Consider the following 18,361-nt stretch of genomic DNA (forward strand, 5'->3'; position numbering starts at 1 on the left):
ATGGCAGGGAACCAAGCACAGCTGAGACGAGATCAAGAAGGAAAACCCTTTAAACATAAACAGAGGAGAGCTGTTCAAGGACTGTTTTAGTGCTGTGCAGTCAAAACAAAAGTTGTACTCTTCGGAATACTGAGGATAAATTTGCATTAGGAGAGGAAGCATAATCTGATGGTTAAAGGAATGTATCTCAGGTTGATCCAATGCGTGTTAAAGTCAACGGAAAGACTCTCATTGACTTCAGTGGGTGTTGGATCAGGCCTTTCCTTGGATTCTGTCCATTCCTCTGTCATTGCGGTGTCACTTAACCTTTCTGTGTCTGCTTCTCAATTTGTAAAATGAGGATAATATTATTTGCTTCCATCACAGGAGAATTGAGGTTTTATTTATTGGCTTTTGATATCCTCAAATGGAAGACACTATAGAAATGTGAAGTAATATTATCATTAGCTAGCAAAATACAATTGTCCTCTTATATACAATAAATGTACCTTTTTTCTAGTTTTAGATCGAATTTTTTCAAATGAAACAATATTTTGCTATACCATGGAATGTGTCTGCATTTTTCTGTAGTATCATATAAATGACCTTTAAAGATGAGTGAAAGTTACATTGGAAATGATTTAGTAGTCATTTAGTTGCACGAGCTGGGTTTAGAAATACATTAGTAGAGACACTTAGCAAATCACATGACATTTTAAATTCCATGTGGAGATTGATTTTCATAAATACATTAGTGCTATAACTGTGTGTTACTAGATTATACTTCATTTTTAAATCATATGTATTTAAATTGACCTATGCTAGTATCTGCAGATATGTCATGGGCCAAATCCTACAGGTTCTCCATCAAGCAAAACTCTAATTGGAATCCAGTGGAAGGTGTGCCTGAGTAAAATCAGCAGGATTTGCTCCTACAACGAAGGTCCATAACACAAAGCTGACAAAGGCCAAGATTTTCAGAAGTAACTAATGACTAGAGGTGCTGAAATGGAGATTTTCGAAGGGTCCTAATTTTTAGAAGGTACTGAGCAGCTACCCTCCAAAAACTGGGCTCCCTTGAGGGATCTCTTCTGGAGCAACCAAAAATGGAGGCACCCAAAATCAGTAATCACTTTTGAAAATCTTGGCCAAAGTGTCTTCACCTCCTAGACAATTTTTAAGTCAATTCTTGATTATTTTATTATGTGTTAAGTATGCCACCTACTGGCAAAAATGCATCTTGGAACTTGTAGAACCAAAAAATGTGTCGGCATATAAATACTTCATTTTGTTTATTAAAAATATAATAAATATGTGCTAGTAAGAAAGCTTTTAAAGAAATCTTAGAGCATTATTTGAAATCTAGTTATTCTAAGTAAAGAATAGAATATCTGATTTTTTTCTTTCCAGAACTCAATTTGTAAATTCCTAATTCTAATACAGCAATTTTTGTTCATCTGTTTCGTTAGAACCTTACTGAATGACACATAGAAGCTCTCATTCTGCTTGTGTTTGCTTTCTGCACTGTTTGTTATCAGCTTGTTCCTGTTTTCTTATACTTAGTAATTTTCTCTCTGTCAATGATTAGCTAAGGAACACACACGTCGTAATCGGGAGAGCCGCACCTTTTTGGTGGAAAATGTCATAGGAGAGATCTGGTCTGAGTTGGAGGAAGGTAGAGTCCTTTTGTGAATTATCTTTACTCTTGCTGGTTTTATATTACTGGTAAAAACCCCACAAACCTTTTCCACAAATTTATTATGTGCTTTTGGTATTCTCAAATGACTAATTTAAAGGAAAATACAAGTGCACGCACTGCTCTTAGTCTACAAGACTGAACTAGAATTTTGCATGCTCTAGAAAAGCACGTATTATTAAGTTGATGGGTTATAAAAGGGACAAACCTAGATTTTAAAATACAAGCCAGAGCATAATGTCCTCAGAATACACCTTATAAGCAAGCTGACACTGTAACATGTCTACAGAACTGTTAACACAATGGAATGTACACAGATGGCATGCACAATTCCACTTATCATAAAGATACATTCTCCCCACATGGGTGCTTAAGTCTATAGCATAGGGCATACAAGTTTCACTTCCATTATAAATCACTGCAAATTATTCCATTAGGAACTGCTAATTTTCAAGCCAGTTGTCCTCAGTACAGATGTTCATGGTTTTCTGCTCGGGATGATAGCAACATTGCCTGCAGTATTAGTATTCATATTGCTTAAGTATTAGTAGACTGTTGTGTTTATACCGATGAAAATGATGTATGCTTGTTCCTGTTGCTTCATAGGTGACCGATACATAGTTGTTGACAGTGGAGGAGGTACAGTGGATCTCACTGTCCACCAGATCAGGCTACCTGAAGGACATCTGAAGGAACTGTACAAGGCAACTGGTAAAATTACATTATTTACTACTCATTTCACTTGTGTAATACTTAGAGTTTGATCTTACACCCTTACTGCCAGTAAGGATGCTATGACATTTTACTATTTGCTTTAATTAGTTAATAGTTCATCTTATATTAAAATCAACATTCAAAAGGTCTTGCTAATTTCATGCGATTTCTGAACTGGTAGTCAATAGATAGTGTTAAATAACGTTCAGTATATGTTTACTTTGAGAAAAATAAAACTTTCTTTGAGAAGATAAGACACAGTGTCAAACTCTTCCTGACTTTGGCTCAGCACCAGCGTTGGTCTGACTTCCATCACTCGCACACTAGATATCTCCACTCTCATTTCATCTCTCCTAGGTCATCTCTAAACTATAGTGACCTGCATGGGCATTTAGAAGGTCACTATATGGCTGGCTGATAGTCAGAACAAAAGATTGTTGTAAAGTCCCACCAGGCTATTAACTGAGTGATTTGTCAGCAGAACAGTATCCTCCCACAGATTCATGTGAAAGCACACATGTGCCTTTAACTCCCAAAGGTAGAGCACCAAGATGGGTCCCTCCCCCTGATGGGAAAGGTGTGCTCTTGTCTCAAATCAAATGACATAGTGATTGGTCCATGGCCAGGAAGTAAAATTCAACTCCCCAAAGTACATTCCCACCCCCAACTCCAGATCCAGTTGGGCTTTGCCTTGTGAGCTTTGCCATTCACCATTTGAGACAATTCCTTAGTTGTCACAGCACCCATGAAATCCTGGGTTGGTCTTCTTCTAAATGATTCCTGAACTATCATCCTTGGTGACGCCAGTGCCACCACAGAGGAACCCAACATATGTCTTTCTCTGTGCAGCAGGGCAACCTATTCATGAATACAAGCTCCGTCTTGATTTCCTCATATACAAGATGGAACCATCAGTAATTTTATTCTTTTCCCTGACAGTGAAAATACACTTATCATGCTCTGGTCATTGCATTTTCATCCACTAAGCTATGTCAGTATGATCTGGATTTGTATATGATGGGCTCAAGTTCTAGTGAGCAATACAATATATGTTAATGGTATGTTTTGTTTCTAAAATAGGTGGGCCATATGGTTCTGTAGGCGTTGACTATGAGTTTGAAAAACTCCTATGTAAAATATTTGGAGAGGATTTTATTGAACAATTTAAAATCAAGCGTCCTGCTGCTTGGGTGGATCTGATGATAGCATTTGAGTCCCGTAAAAGGGCAGCAGCCCCGGACAGAACTAATCCACTGAATATCACTCTGCCTTTCTCCTTCATTGACTATTATAAGAAGTTTCGAGGTCACAGCGTGGAACACGCCTTAAGGAAAAGCAAGTAAGTAGGTGATTGAACCTAGATAGATTCATAATTAACTACTCAACTGCTGGAAAGAATAATAAACGATCCTAATTGCAAGGAGCATAATAGATTATAGTGAGAAAATGTAATCAAATGATGGGAAGATCATACTGCCTCAGATACAGTTACCAGAAAAGGAAGTTATATTCTAGTTTTTCTTAAAGAGTTTTCTTCGTAACACTTGCATCCTACTGTAGACTTCTTTCTGCGAATTCCACTAGATCATCTTCATTTGTATGGCACCATTTCCTAAGGTTCCACACTGAAACAGTCTCTTGTATTTCTGGCTATATGTGTAGGGCTAGATTCTTAGCTGCGCTGAGTTTATATTCAGTGCCGCTAAGAGTTACCTTCCCACTTATCTGATTCTGGGCTGACCAGAAGCCACAAGAGCTTCTGGTGTAATTGAAAGCAGCCTACACAACTGTAGCAGTTCCACGGAGAGTTCCACCCTTGACATACCCTTCATACAGTGGCTTGCAAGAGTCGGTGGTGCACTGCTGACTGTTGGAGGAATTCTGGACAGCAGTGCAAAGCAGATAGAGTTGAGTCCAAGAATCTGTCGCATTCTGTACGTGGACACACCCGCACTCTTACTTCCTTTTGCACAGTCCCATCCATATTCATAACATTCCCATGCAACTCTCTGCCTTCCAAGAAGCATTCTGTGTTGTTTTTTTCCAAATCAATTAAAAAATAAAACAATTCTGTTTGTCAATTATTTATTTAAATTGGGGTCCCCATTTTGCAGATAGAGATGGAGAAAATGAGGTTCAGAGAGGTTAAGTGACTTGCTAAAGGTCACAGGGAGAGTATGTGGCTGACTGGAACCCCCATGCCTCCTTATTCCTAGACTTTTGAGTAAAATTTTCAAAACCACCTAAATGATTTAGGAGCCTAAATCCTATCCTAAACCAAAACCACTTTAGAAAATGGGGCTTAGACACTTAAAAAAATGTACCTTTCTACTTACTACAAACCCTTTTTCCCTCCCATGAATCATTCGTAGTGGTGCCTTTTGGAAGTAATCTAAATGCCAAAGAAATGGAGAGGGCAATGAGAGGGGGATGAAAATTGCTTAAATATATGTGAATGAAAAGGAGAAAATGACCCAGCTGTGACCAACTCATGTAAGGGAGGAATGGAATTCCAGCAGTGGAATTACCTATTCCTGTATTCAAACTTTTCTGTGCCATCTTGCCTGCACTTCACAGCACACTGCTCAGAACAGAATTGCCATGCACATGTGGTACTATTATTTATGTCCCTAGAGCTCCCAAGCCTGTTAATCTTTGCGTGCTTGCAGTGGCCTTGAGATCTACTGCTACTTTAACTGAAAGGATCATTTCCTTCTGAGGGATGCATTAGCTTTGTTTCAGATGAGCTGACATTGGAGGGAACATAAAATGTTTCAGTAGAACTCTGAACATTAGTGATGCTGCTGAGAGACAGTCAGGCCAGGAAAACCACAATTAAACAAAAGGCATTATTGCTGGTGGGAGGCACACTCAAGTATGCAGGTGGACAGGGACTGGCCATTTTACCTGCTGCAAGTGACATGCTTAACATAGAGGCTGTAAATCTGTGAATTTCTTACCAGCCATGTCCTACAGCTCAAGTACCGGCTTACTCTTAAAATTAGACCTTGTTTTAACAGCCTCCTTTGCTCTTTTGTTGCAGTGTGGATTTTGTCAAGTGGTCCTCCCAAGGAATGCTAAGGATGAGTCCAGATGCAATGAATGCCCTTTTCAAACCTACAATTGACCAGATCATTCAACATCTTAGTATGTATCAAGGTGTAATGAGTTTCTGACTGGACGTAAACGGAAGTATGATTTATCCAAATACCCATCTATCACAGCCCCAAAACTGGGAATTATGTTTAATGGAGTAATTTGACCCCATGAATGGTGGGTGAAAAATTTAATCCCCCCAAATCACCCAAAAAATGACCATCAGGGTTGCTCCAAGTCACGTAGTATCTTAATAAATATTTTTGGCTATTCTGTAGCTGTTGACCAGGCAATCAGTACTAAAGGTGCATAAACTTTATTTCCTCTTGAGCTTTCAGGAATACAAGTCATTAGACAATTGAAACATAATTAATAGTCAACATCCCCTTTCTTTCTTTCTTTCTTTCTTTCTTTCTTTCTTTCTTTCTTTCTTTCTTTCTTTCTCGTTAATTTGGATCTTGTCTAAAGACAGACAGACAGACATATTAGGACATCTAGTTCATTTCTGTGCCAATGCAGGACTGTCGCCCACAACATATTCTTCATTGTTCTGTCCAGTTCAATTTTACCACTGACAATAAACAAATAATAGGTGATGCATCTGGGTAAAAAATAATTCCAAGCTTGGTTTAAACATCATTGAATGTGTTACTATAGTAGTGGAAGATGATGTGGCCAGACCGAGAAACCCCATGTCTAAATTCTCAGTCCAACATAAGACTATTAGGCTTGTTTCAAGTGGAGTATATTATGTATTATAAGCATGAGAATATTATTTTAAAACTGTACACAATACTGGATTGTTTATGTCTAGAATATAGTGTCCAATTTGGGGCATCCTATATGAAAAATTGTATAATTATATTAGAGCACAGCATAATAAGACAACTAATATAAATGCAACAAAATAGCTTATATATGAATAGAAAATGAGAGAACTAAGATTATTTTGTTTTGACAAATAATCGAGACAGCATGATTGAAGATTTAAACTAGGTACAGGTATCTGTAACATTAAACTTAAATCGATATGAGTGTTTTGGAGAGACCAGAACTAGAGAACATGGGTTTAAGCAAAGAGAGAACATATGTAAGAAGAATTTAAGAAGGTATTATTTTGCAGGTGGAATACATTTCAGCTGAGATGGCAGAATCAGAAGTATTAATATTTTAAAATTGGGCAATTATATGTAATGTAATAAAGTGAGCATTAATCAGTTTTGCCTGGGAATACCTGGCTGCTGTCTTGTATATCAGAAGCTCATGTGGGATATTCATCTAGACGGCTTCCCTCTCTGCCTCCAGACTGGCTGTTGGATTGGTTTGCACAGAAATGTGCCTGCTTTCATCTAGCAAAAATAAATAAATAAAATCTGGCTTAAGATAAAAATAAGTTTTAAAATGCGTATCTAGTATCTAAACTACTTCAACATTTTCTTCTGTTTTGAGGTCTATGCCCCTTCAGGCACATCCTCCATGTTAAATACAGGATATTTCTCTCTGAAAACAATAGACTCTTTCAGAACAAAAGATACTTTGGAAGTGTCACGGAGTTCATGGAGCCATTCCAGACACGTCCCTTCTTTCTGGTTCTATGCGTGGATATTTGTTATGGGGCGCCCAGTATGTCTCTTGCAAGATTATTCACAGTCTAATGCAGGGGTTGGCAACCTTTCAGAAGTAGTGTGCTGAGTCTTCATTTATTCACTCTTAATTTAAGGTTTCGCGTGCCAGTAATACATTTTAACCTTTTTAGAAGGTCTCTTTCTATAAGTCTATAATATATAACTAAACTATTGTTGTATGTAAAGTAAATAAGGTTTTTAAAATGTTTAAGAAGTTTCCTTTAAAATTAAATTAAAATGCAGAGCCCCCCAGACTGGTGGCCAGGACCCGAGCAATGTGAGTGCCACTGAAAATCAGCTTGCGTGCCGCCTTTGGCATCCATGCCATAGGTTGCCTACCCCAGGTCTAATGGATTTTGCCATCAGGAGGTTTTCCTAGCTGAACAGGCTTTGTCTCTCTGTTTAGGTGATCTGTTTGAAAAGCCAGAAGTAACCAATGTCAAGTTTCTGTTCCTGGTGGGTGGATTTGCCGAAGCCCCTTTACTCCAACAAGCTGTCCAGAATGCTTTCGGTTCAAAATGTCGAATCATCATTCCTCAGGATGTGGGCCTCACTATCCTCAAAGGCGCCGTCCTTTTTGGCTTAGACCCTGCTGTCATCAAAGTGCGACGTTCCCCTCTGACCTATGGGGTGGGGGTCCTGAATCGATTTGTGGAAGGAAAGCATCCTCCAGAGAAGCTGCTGGTTAAAGACGGCACACGATGGTGCACTGACGTCTTTGACAAATTTATCTCGGCCGACCAATCTGTAGCTCTTGGAGAAACAGTGTCGCGCAGTTATACGCCTGCCAAGCCCTCCCAGTTAGTAATAGTGATCAATATCTACAGCTCGGAGCAAGATAATGTCAGTTTCATCACCGAGCCTGGAGTGAAAAAGTGTGGCACTCTTCGTCTGGATCTCACAGGAACTGATACTTTGGTGCCAACTCGGAGGGAGATCAAAACGCTAATGCAGTTTGGGGACACTGAGATTAAAGCCATGGCCATTGATGTTGCCACTTCTAAGAGTGTCAAAGCTGGTATTGATTTCTTAAATTACTAAAAGTCCCCTGTCACCATAGTCCATCTACGAAACTCTTATTTCAATGTTCCATTTTCTGACTTTCATATATGACACAATCCACTTGAATTTCAGCAGGCTAGATGAGAACAGCCAGTAGGTAGAGAGATATCAAGGTTTAACGATCTAGTGAGATTTTCAAAAGTCCTAAAAGATTTATGAGCACAAGTCTCATTGAAAGTCAATGTTCCTAAATCACTTAGATGCATTTGAAAATCCCACCTCAATTAAATAGTACAATCTGTTGTCATGTGCTAAAGATTAAGCTGAAGATTCCCAAATGGTTGAAAAAATTTACTTACAGGATTGTTGTGGGAATTGGTTATTTGATCAGCACTGTCTTCTGACTGTGAGAACACATCACTTTTTGACAGTGTTCATTTGTTTTAGATATTTTGGCCAAGTTTTCCAAATCTGGATGCCTAAAGTTAGGCTTCTGAATCTGTATTTAGGCACGTAAAGAATAGAGACCTGATTTTCAAAGATGCTGACCACCCACATCTCCCACTGACTTCACTAGGAATGGACAATACTCACCAGTTGGGAAAAATCAGGGCTCTTCTGAGTTAGGTGACTGCCTATGAATTTAGGAGCCTAACATTAAGTCCTCCGGTTTGAAAATGTCTGCCTTTATTTCTAAAGCTCATATTTATATAAAAGTTAACAACTGTTACCTTGGTTTAGATTTGAAAATTCTCTGATAACAAAGAAACTTTCCATTTTAGGGTTTTTTTTTTTATCAGTATTAATCTGAAATCTCTGATTACATTTTTTGACAAGTTAACCCACTGTTTTATCATTTTGGAAAAGTGCTCAGTTGAGGACTTCCTCAGAAGTGAATACAAGTGAAAAAGGGAAAGTTTTCTGGATCAATAATGTTATAAATTATAAAGTAAACATTTCAGTTGAACAAAATATATTTTGGAGGTATGCTGCACAGGCAGTAAGTAATGTGGGAGACAGAAAACAAAAGCCCCAGTTCAGCAATGAGCCCCAGCGAGATACCAGAGTACAATGCATGATCAGGGGTCTGTCTGTAATGCAGGCACAATACAGTACTGCCTGTGGCGTCACCATGCTTTCCAAACGGTACTGCTTTACTAACATGTCTTCTAACACTCACACATCTGGAGCACCGCAGCTCCAGACAGAACAATTTTCATTTTATAAAAATATATAAATGAGCCACTCCTGGAACCCTGCATCACCCATGAACTGGGAATCTCAGATTCAAATCCAAACCCCCATCCAATCTTGAGGTCCTGGACAAAACTGTAGCATCAGCTGAAAAACACTGATATTTTTAATACTTTTAGCATTTTTATTTTAAACAAGGCTGCCACTTCACCTGCTGCAATGTGTTACACTTTCAAGACATTGAAAGGTTAATTGTTCAGTGGAATCGTTTTCCTTTAGTTCAGCATAGGTTACAGCCATAGAAGCCATTACTGATGGCTTTTGAAAAAGGAAGCTTTATCAATCACTTGAGTAATTTATGCCCCAATTATGCACTACTTACTTGAAGATACTGCTCTATTGGGATTTTGCCTAAGAAAAGAGTGCAGGATTGGGCCCTTATGTTCTGCCCTTGAATTCTTTGTCTCTCTCTTGCAGAATTCCCTAGTAGAATGTGAAAAAAATGTACTGAATTTAATAAAAAAGGGACTGGAAAATGCTAGTCACATTATCTGGCTAGATATTTCTTATAGAGTTACAAACTGCTTGCTAGCATTGTTTCCTGCTGCTTGCTCTGCTTAAAATGTTAAATATAAGATTTCTTTTGGTTGCCTTTCCTGGTTTACAAATAAGAGAATCTTTAAGATGAGTTATGAACAATATAATTTTATGTATATACAATATTTAAATACTGTACAGACTCTTTCTTTCTACAGTGCTATTGTATAAAAATGCTCTTTGCCTCTGTTGATTGCATTCAGCTGTTAATTGGAGATAACACAGTTTCTCACTCAGCTTTTGTAATTATAGGCTTTTAAAAATGGTAAGATATGAAATGTGCAAGGATGATCTTATAATAATGGGAGAGCAGTGTTGCTGTGTCAGAGAACTCAACAGTCTTCCTGCAATGCAGGTCAGACCAGTTGAACGTACTATACAGACATACTAGTCAGTTGCTGGGGTTTTTGTTTCTTGTTTCAAATGGTCACCATTTCATTTTCAAGAATGCATCATAATAATGAGTGAATTCTCCTGTAAAATATGTGAAAATATAGAACTTATGCCCTGAGACTTCAGATACTATGATAGCTACTTACCCGACTACCTAGGGAAGACTAGGTATCGTGACAGGTCCAGGCTATGCCAGCCTACACAAGTTGTGGATCTGGCCCAATACTTTGTCTAATAGTGCCAAGATATGACTTGCATAAAGAAAAGCAGGTTTAAGATCCTTACATCCAATGTTAAATTATGTGGGCCCAATTCTGCATAGATTTTTACCCCGTAGAACTCCATTGATATTAAAGGATTTACCTGGCCATAAGTCAGCGCAGAATTAAGGCTAATAATGCCCTGTTACATGGATGCAATACCCACTGAATGGAGATCCAGCAGGGATTAATTTGTCCCTTTATTTTTGAGTGATGCTTGCAGCATGTCGGCAGTGAGTGAAGGGAGCTCTGCAGCCCCTCAAAAATGTAGCTCCTAAACAGCAGTGATTCTTTGCACATTTTATATTCACCTTTTAAAAGATTCAAACTTGATCCAAGCTTTTTATTCTTTAAAAGATTTTGTTGTTGTGAAATGAGAAGAGTTTCCACCTTCCTCTTTCAATCTAGTGGGAGCACCGTAAAACTTATTTTCCCAGAACTAAGGATTGCTGAGCAAACGACCGCTCTGTCCCCAATTCATTCCCCTGACCCTCCCACCCCAGAATAGAAAGTGTAGCCTTTTAGAATTAGAAATAGACTATTAGACTGCAACTACATGCTGTAGTTTGTAGCCCTTTTAAACAACTTCAAAATAGAAGTGGCGTATGGAAACCCATTTTAACAACATCAGTTGAACCATCTGTTAAGCTTGTAAAACTGGTAGGAACTTCAGTAGGACAAAAGTTTCTAATTGACTTGTTTATGGAACAGACATTCACGTGTATTCTGCAGTAAATTCCCTGCAGAACATGGCATTTCAGACTATATTGTGTTATTTTAAGCGAACAAACCCTCCAGTCCTTAGGAAAAACTCCCAGTGACTTCAGTGGAAGTTCTGCTTGCGTGACAACTTGAGAGTGTGACCTAAAGCTGCTTAGCTCTCATTTGGAAGTTAGCAGCTTGCTGTGGTTGAGTTTGATAAATGTACAGTGATGGTATAGACAGCATGTATCAGTATTCTTACACTGATTTTTATATACAGGAGATTGAATGCATTATTATGAGAAGGCCTAATTACATATTGCAGAGATTTAATAGCCGAGATAAGCTGCATATTTATAATACGAATGGATGAATGGCATAAAAGTTGTTGGGCATAACATTACAGTACTCACCTGCTTGGAGTATTCTTAAACTATATTATAAAATGTCAGTCATTGTGGTCTTGTTCACCTCTCTGTGCAAGATGAATTCAAATTTCACTGACCTTTGGAGCAGTTCACAACTTGTTAGAATTGTACCTGAGTACTCCTGTGTCTTCAAAAGTGTCAAATAAAATACAATAAAGCTCTGGGTTTTGTGTGGTAATGTTTTATTACTGTTTGTCTTTGATTTTAATTTAAAAATTGTTATAAAAAGTATTGCAACTGTTTTTAGAAAGTAGCAGATTTTAGCAGATATATAAATATACTTCTGCATTTGCTTATTTTTTAATGTGCGCAACAGAGCAAAGATGGCACAGTTTACATATGTCATAGATTATTAGGAGGCTCCTGCCGAATGATCCAACTCTCTCTATATTGTTAGATATAGCTAAGGCATAAATGGCTTTGTAAAGCCAAAAAGCCTATTATGCACTCTTGTATACTGCAGAGATATTGTGAACAATGAGAGAGAGCTGGGCAATGGTTGGCAGCATAGTTAGAGAAGCGACATTTCCACCGCTTATGTATCTTAAGTTACATTAATTACACAACCTCAAGATATTAATATGAGTTGGCCTCAAGCCTCAGAATTCAGATCAGGATTATAAATATCCCCCAGCTTCGGTGGCTATTTGTATCTATTTGTATTTGTACCCAAATTCAGTGGCTACAGTTTTGATTTGACCATTCTAAAGATAGGGTCCAGTTGCAAAATTGTGATTTGTTTCTTGATTTGGAGTCTGAGTATTCTAAAGTTCAGGTCTGTTGGTTTCGTTCAGGCTTATGAACTCAGAACTTATTCTGAATATTAAGTTTCTTTGTACCAATCTGAATTTTTTTGCTGTATTTTCAGAGCAAGTTGAAATCTTGCTATTTATACAAGGTGACAGAAATGAGTTAGCGCGCCCATAACAGAAGATTCAGCCTTTGATTCTCTATTAGGGCTGAGTTGTGCTCGGACATAGTGGAGAATGGCAGCTGCAGGTACCCGTTTGTAGCTCCCTTACCCTTGGCCATCCAACACCACTGGAAGGTAGAGCAGCAGGGAGCTATTCTAAGGCCTGGTCTGCACTATGAGATTAGGTCAAATTTAGCAGCGCTAAATCGAATTAACCCTGCACCCGTCCACACAACGAAGCCTTTTACTTCGACATAAAGGGCTCTTAAACTCGATTTCTGTACTCCTCCTCGATGAGGGGAGTAGCGCTGAAATCGACATTTCTGGCTCAAATTAGGGTTAGTGTGAACTATTCTAACTTCTGCCACTGGGATAAACTCCATTATGGAGCTCACACCAACAGAGGAACAGGCTGGTATGAGCTCCACCATATCGCCTTCTGCCTCTCACCCCATCAGCTTGCCCTAGGCCTACTTACTCCTTATGCTGAGGGATGGGGATGGGGATGCAGCTGACCTAGGGGCTCTTGGGAGATGTAGTCCAGCCCGGCAGCTCAGCCCATAGAGGTCAGTGACCATGGACATGAGGCACAGTAGGTGAGACACACCCAGATTAATGTCAAACTGACCCAAAATTAAAATGTTTGGTTCCACAAACTACGTTTCAGATCAAAACGAGGGGAAAAATATATTTTGAGGCACATCAGAATTTTCTCACAGGAAATTTAACTGTTGCGAAAACTGCATTTTCCGTTGAAAAAACATTCTGATAGAAAATTTCCCAAGCAGCGCTAGTAAGCAGTGTACATAATTCAGCTTCAGCTTCCCACTACCTCAAAGGAACATGAGAGGGTTGTCCTTTCCCACCATTATTTTAGTATTCGCTCTAGAGCCCCTCACCGACACATCTAAAAAACACACAAATGTTGTAAAAGGGGTAAATTCGAGAGCATTGTATCTACTAATGTTAAATGACTCTATAGAATCACTGTCACCTGCTTTGGTGTTGGAGTCCATGTAAAAATTTACAGGGATTAGATAGATCATGGAAATTTGAAACACAAATGTTGACATTCAAGCTTTTGTGAATGGAGGACTTCAAAGCATTTGTTCTAAACCTTGCTTGTGGAGCTCTTTAAACTCAAACAGATCATTTTATGGGATATATTGAATAAATGTATTGGACTCTCAACACTTCAGGCTGCACTTCACATAGATGAATTATGTCTGTGCAATATTTATGCTATAATTCATTTCTTTATTTCTACTGGGGGACTGTACCTTTGAAACAGTGGATAACACAGAGAGAATTCATTTCACTCAGCTCTGTCTTCAAGTAGAATAATAATCACCAGCTGTATTAAAATACAGTAAAGATATTTGAAAAAGAATCCATTCATTAACAAAATTCACCCATAATGACCATTTCTGCCCTATTTTGAAACAGCATTTGGAAAATAATATTTCACAAGCTAGCAATCTGGTCAACAAGCTGGTCAACAATCAAGAGACAGATTGCAGATTGGAGTTGTATTAAAATGACAGTGTGATGACATCCCCATAGTTGAAGGATATATTTTGCTTCCTGGTTACCACCAAGGAAAGTGTAATTATTTGTGTGTGTAGGCACAGACTGGATGTGTTAGTGAGTGGTAGTAATGGCTGCAGGTGTGTGTAGCATAGGTTGTGTGTTTGTTAGTGGGTGTAGCACAGGCTGTGTGTGAGTGGGGTGTACCGTACAGACTGTTGTTGGATGCATGTGGATGTAGCGCAAATTAGGTGCTTTTTAAGCCACAGACTGCAAGGGGGGTGTTCAGTACAGATGATGCAGGTGTGTACGTAGACTAATTGGGGTTTGTTAGGGGGTGTAGCATAGGCTGTGTGTGAGTGCAGTGTGCAGTAGTCTATTGTTGGATGCAGATGGGTGTGTAGCCTGGATTGGATGTTCGTTAGGGGTGTAGCACAGGCTGTGTGTAAGTGGAGTGTGCAGTGCAGCCCAGATTGGTTGTTGGCTAGGGATGTAGCACAGGTGTGATTGGTTGAGCAGTGGAGGAGGGCGTGACGGTGTGTCACAGGCAGAGAGCAGACGCTCTTTGGGGTTACAGTGACAATTGGCAGTCCCAGGCACAAATGCTACGGGGCTCAGGGCCAGGCCCTGCTGGGTTATCTCCCCAGCACAGCTGCACTCCCAGCCCCTGCTATCCCACCCTGGCTGGCTGAGGTCACAATGCCCTAGCTGGGTGCAGAGCCTGCAGGTAGCAGCTTTCTCGGCTGAGCTGATCCAACTGTGGAACCCAGCCAGCGGCAGGAGGCACCTGGTGCCTTCAGATCTGGGGAGAGCTCTGGGTAAGGGGCCCTGGGCTGTAGTGCTGATTCCCAGCCCGGTACCTGTCGTGAGTCCAACCCTGCCCGCCGCCCCCTGTAGTGTGAGGCCCAAGCCTGCTCCCACTAAGTCGCTGGGAGCTTTGCAGGGACTTTAGCGGCAGCAGGAAGCCTTGATATCTCCAGTGCAGGGCTGGGTGAATGCGTGCTGCCCGGGGAATCAACAACAAAGCCCCACTGTCCCTTCAGTGCGGAGTGGCTTCCCCTGTGGGCCATTGCGCCAAGCAGTGAATGTTTGGTTCCAGCTGGTGCTTTTTATCGGGCTCCTCAGCTGTGACTTGTTAGCTGTGGCCTACCTGAATTTCTCTGAGCCTTTTTATGCCCACAGCATAAATCAGCACTACACTAGCTAATATTGACTTCCAGAGACCACTAGTCACAGAGTACTAGCTGGTTGTTAAAAATAAATAACTAAAAGCCTGGTGGTGGTATACTTAAAAACCTCCTCAAAGTAGATTTGGCCCCCTTAAGTATAATGCCATTTTTACCTGCACCCTAGTGGCGTGTGAATGAAAGTCCCAGACAAGGTATTTTAATTACACAGAAAAATCCTAAATTAAAAATTGTAGGCTGAGCTAAGACCCTGGATCCTGCAAACAATTCCTCACATAGATCTCCCATTGATAATTCTTTGAGGCAAGGACTATCATTTACTGTAAGTGTGTACAATGCTTAGCACGATGGGGCCCGTGTCTAGCCAAGACTCCTAGGCATTACTACAGGGCTACTACTGATAATGATAAGGTATGTCTGCAGGATCAGGCCCTAAAGCTGCAGGCTTTCTAGATGACATTTACAGGCTCTCTTAAGTATTATAAACTTTTATTTCTGTAAATTACTCCTGTAGTTTATCTCATATGAGTTTTTGTACTTTGACATTTTTCATCTAAGGTGCTGTCATAAGTAGATAGGTAAGGTAAGGGTTAAGTTTCTTTTACCTGGAAAGGGTAACCAAACACCTGACCAGAGGACCAATCAGAGAACTGGATTGTTTAAAAGTCAGGGGCGGGAATTTGTATACTCGGGGTCTTTTTTGTTTTCTCGGCTGTGAGTAAACAAGTTTCCTTCTAACTCCTTCTTATCTCAAATATTCTACCAAAAGTCTGTGAGTACAAAGGGAAACAAAGTAATTCGGCTATGAGGAGCACCACAAAATGATTTTCGTGCAATATGACACATTACAACAAGCTATAACCCACTAATCCTCCTTTGTCCTAAGCAGAGGTGTTAACTGCCCACTTTTCCTTGAATGGTTTCTTGCAACATGTTAAATCCTTATGCTAAACAATCTGTTCCACCTTGGATTTAGAAGTGACATGCTGACTACCTGTCCCAGACCTGAGAAACAGCTCTGTGTAGCTCAAAAGCTTGTCTCTTTCAATAACAGAAATTGGTCCAATAAAAGATATCTCACCCACCTTGTCTCTCTAATATCCTGGATCAACACGGCTATAACGCCACTGGAAATTTAATACAATATCTAATTCAGTTTCATGTTAGGTATAGGGGTCACTACAATGGAACACAGGTGCTGACTCCGTGAGTGCTCTGGGGCTGGAGCAGCCACACAGGAAAAAAATAGTGGGTACTGAGCACCCACCATCAGCTCCCCCTCAGCTCCTCCCCCCCAGCACCTCCCACCTGCCAGTGGGCCCTGAGGATCAGCAGCTCCCCCTGCCTTCCGCCTATCTCAGTCAACTGTTTTGCAGCATGCAGGAGGTTGCGGGGGGTGGAGAGGACGGAGAAAGAATGCAGCATGCTCAGGGGAGGGAGTGGAACTGGGTGGGAAGAGGTGGGGTGGGAAGAGATGGTGCGGAGGTGGGAAAGTGTGGGGTGGGACCTTGGGGAAAGGGGTGGAGTGGGAGCGGGGCCTGGGCAAAGCCAGGGGTCGAGCATCCCAGCACTTTGGAAAGTCAGCATCCATGGTGGAACACAGCCACTATTTACTGCCAGTGTTGGACGTTTCACAGCAGCAGCATACCACACTTAGGGCCAGGAAGAGATGAAGAATATATTGTCCAATAGAAAGAACAAGGGCAATATTTTGATATATTAAAATTTAACCCTCTTACCTTGGGATCCTTTCACCTTCCCTTCCTCAAGGGTTGGGTTGTATGGCTGTGCAGCACCAGAGCTGCACCTCAGAGTTGGACAGAATGACAGTGGGTCCAATATGCATAATTTATAAAGTACCCCTGGGATTTCAAGAACTATAAACAAATAGGATCTTACTTAAAATGTGAGTGTCAGTGTATTTCCTTTGACTTTTCGTAGTTACTTCTGATATACACCGGTCACAAGCAGACCTGACTGTCTTTATAATGTGTATGCACTGATGTCTATGCAATACATTATGTGCTCATACAGCTCCATGCTCAGGACAGCACTGTTCCAGAACAGATACGTGACACTGGTAGTTAAGGGAATTACTCTGTTGGTGGTGGGGTTATATCCTGACTTTTCTCTTCAACGTCCATCCTTTGTGGCATAAGGTACTATTGAGCATATATAAGGATGGCAGCAACTGGCCTTTATCGAATAACTACAGGGCTGGTGTTTTCTAGTCTATACCTGACCTCGCTGCTCTTACTGCTAAGCAGTTATTCCTAATATGTAGCTGACACTTTAATTTCCTTCCTTACCTTGAGGTTGTTGCTCTTTTTCTACTAGCTTCTCAGCAGGCAGTTTGTTTCCTTCATTTTTTATTGCCTTGACAGTACTTTTAACATTGTGATCATATCCTTTCCCCTGCTTTGGATATTGGCTTTTCAAGGCTCTAACATGTTAGCTTCTTCCATCTCCTCCCATTTTAATCGCCAATCTTTGTGTCATCTTTATTGCTCTCTTTGTATTTTCTTTTGTTTTGCAAAGTTAATTTTACAGACCCATACTGTTAGAATGTAAGAATGGCCATACTGTGTCAGACCACTAGTCCTCCTAGCCCAGTATGCTGTCTTCTGACAGTGGCCAGTGCCAGATGCTTCAGAAGGAATGAACAGAACTGGGCAATTATTGAGTGATCCATCCTTTTTCGTCCAGTCAGTCAGTCAGCGATTTAGGGACATTCAGAGCATGAGGTTGTGATTCTGAACATGTTGGCTAATAGCCATCGATGGATCTATCCTCCATGAACTTAACTAATTCTTTTTTTAATCCAGTTTAACTTTTGGCCTGGCAACGAGTTCCACTGGTTGACTGTGCATTGTGTGAAGAAATATTTCTTTGTGCTTGTTTTAAACCTGCTGCCTATTCATTTAATTGTGTGATCTCTGTTTCTTGTGTTATTTGAAGGGGTAAATAATCCTTTCCTACTCACTTTCTCTGCACTATTCCTGATTTTATAGACCTTTATCATATTCCCCCATTCAGTTGTCTTTTTTC

At 40.2% G+C, this 18,361-nt stretch overlaps 1 protein-coding gene across 1 annotated transcript in view; it reads left to right on the forward strand.

Moving 5' to 3' along the window:
• HSPA12A (heat shock protein family A (Hsp70) member 12A) overlaps positions 1-11,847 on the forward strand; it is an 85,103-nt gene extending 73,256 nt beyond the window's left edge. The window contains exons 8-12 of the mRNA XM_032762998.1: positions 1,568-1,654; positions 2,282-2,386; positions 3,470-3,728; positions 5,433-5,536; positions 7,517-11,847. Coding sequence (XP_032618889.1) covers positions 1,568-1,654; positions 2,282-2,386; positions 3,470-3,728; positions 5,433-5,536; positions 7,517-8,151 — 1,190 coding nt within the window. The 3' untranslated portion in view covers positions 8,152-11,847. The remainder of the gene's footprint in view (positions 1-1,567; positions 1,655-2,281; positions 2,387-3,469; positions 3,729-5,432; positions 5,537-7,516) is intronic.
• Positions 11,848-18,361: the final 6,514 nt, after the last annotated feature.

This window comes from Chelonoidis abingdonii, chromosome 15, assembly GCF_003597395.2.
Source record: "Chelonoidis abingdonii isolate Lonesome George chromosome 15, CheloAbing_2.0, whole genome shotgun sequence".
Taxonomy (NCBI): Eukaryota; Metazoa; Chordata; order Testudines; family Testudinidae; genus Chelonoidis; species Chelonoidis abingdonii.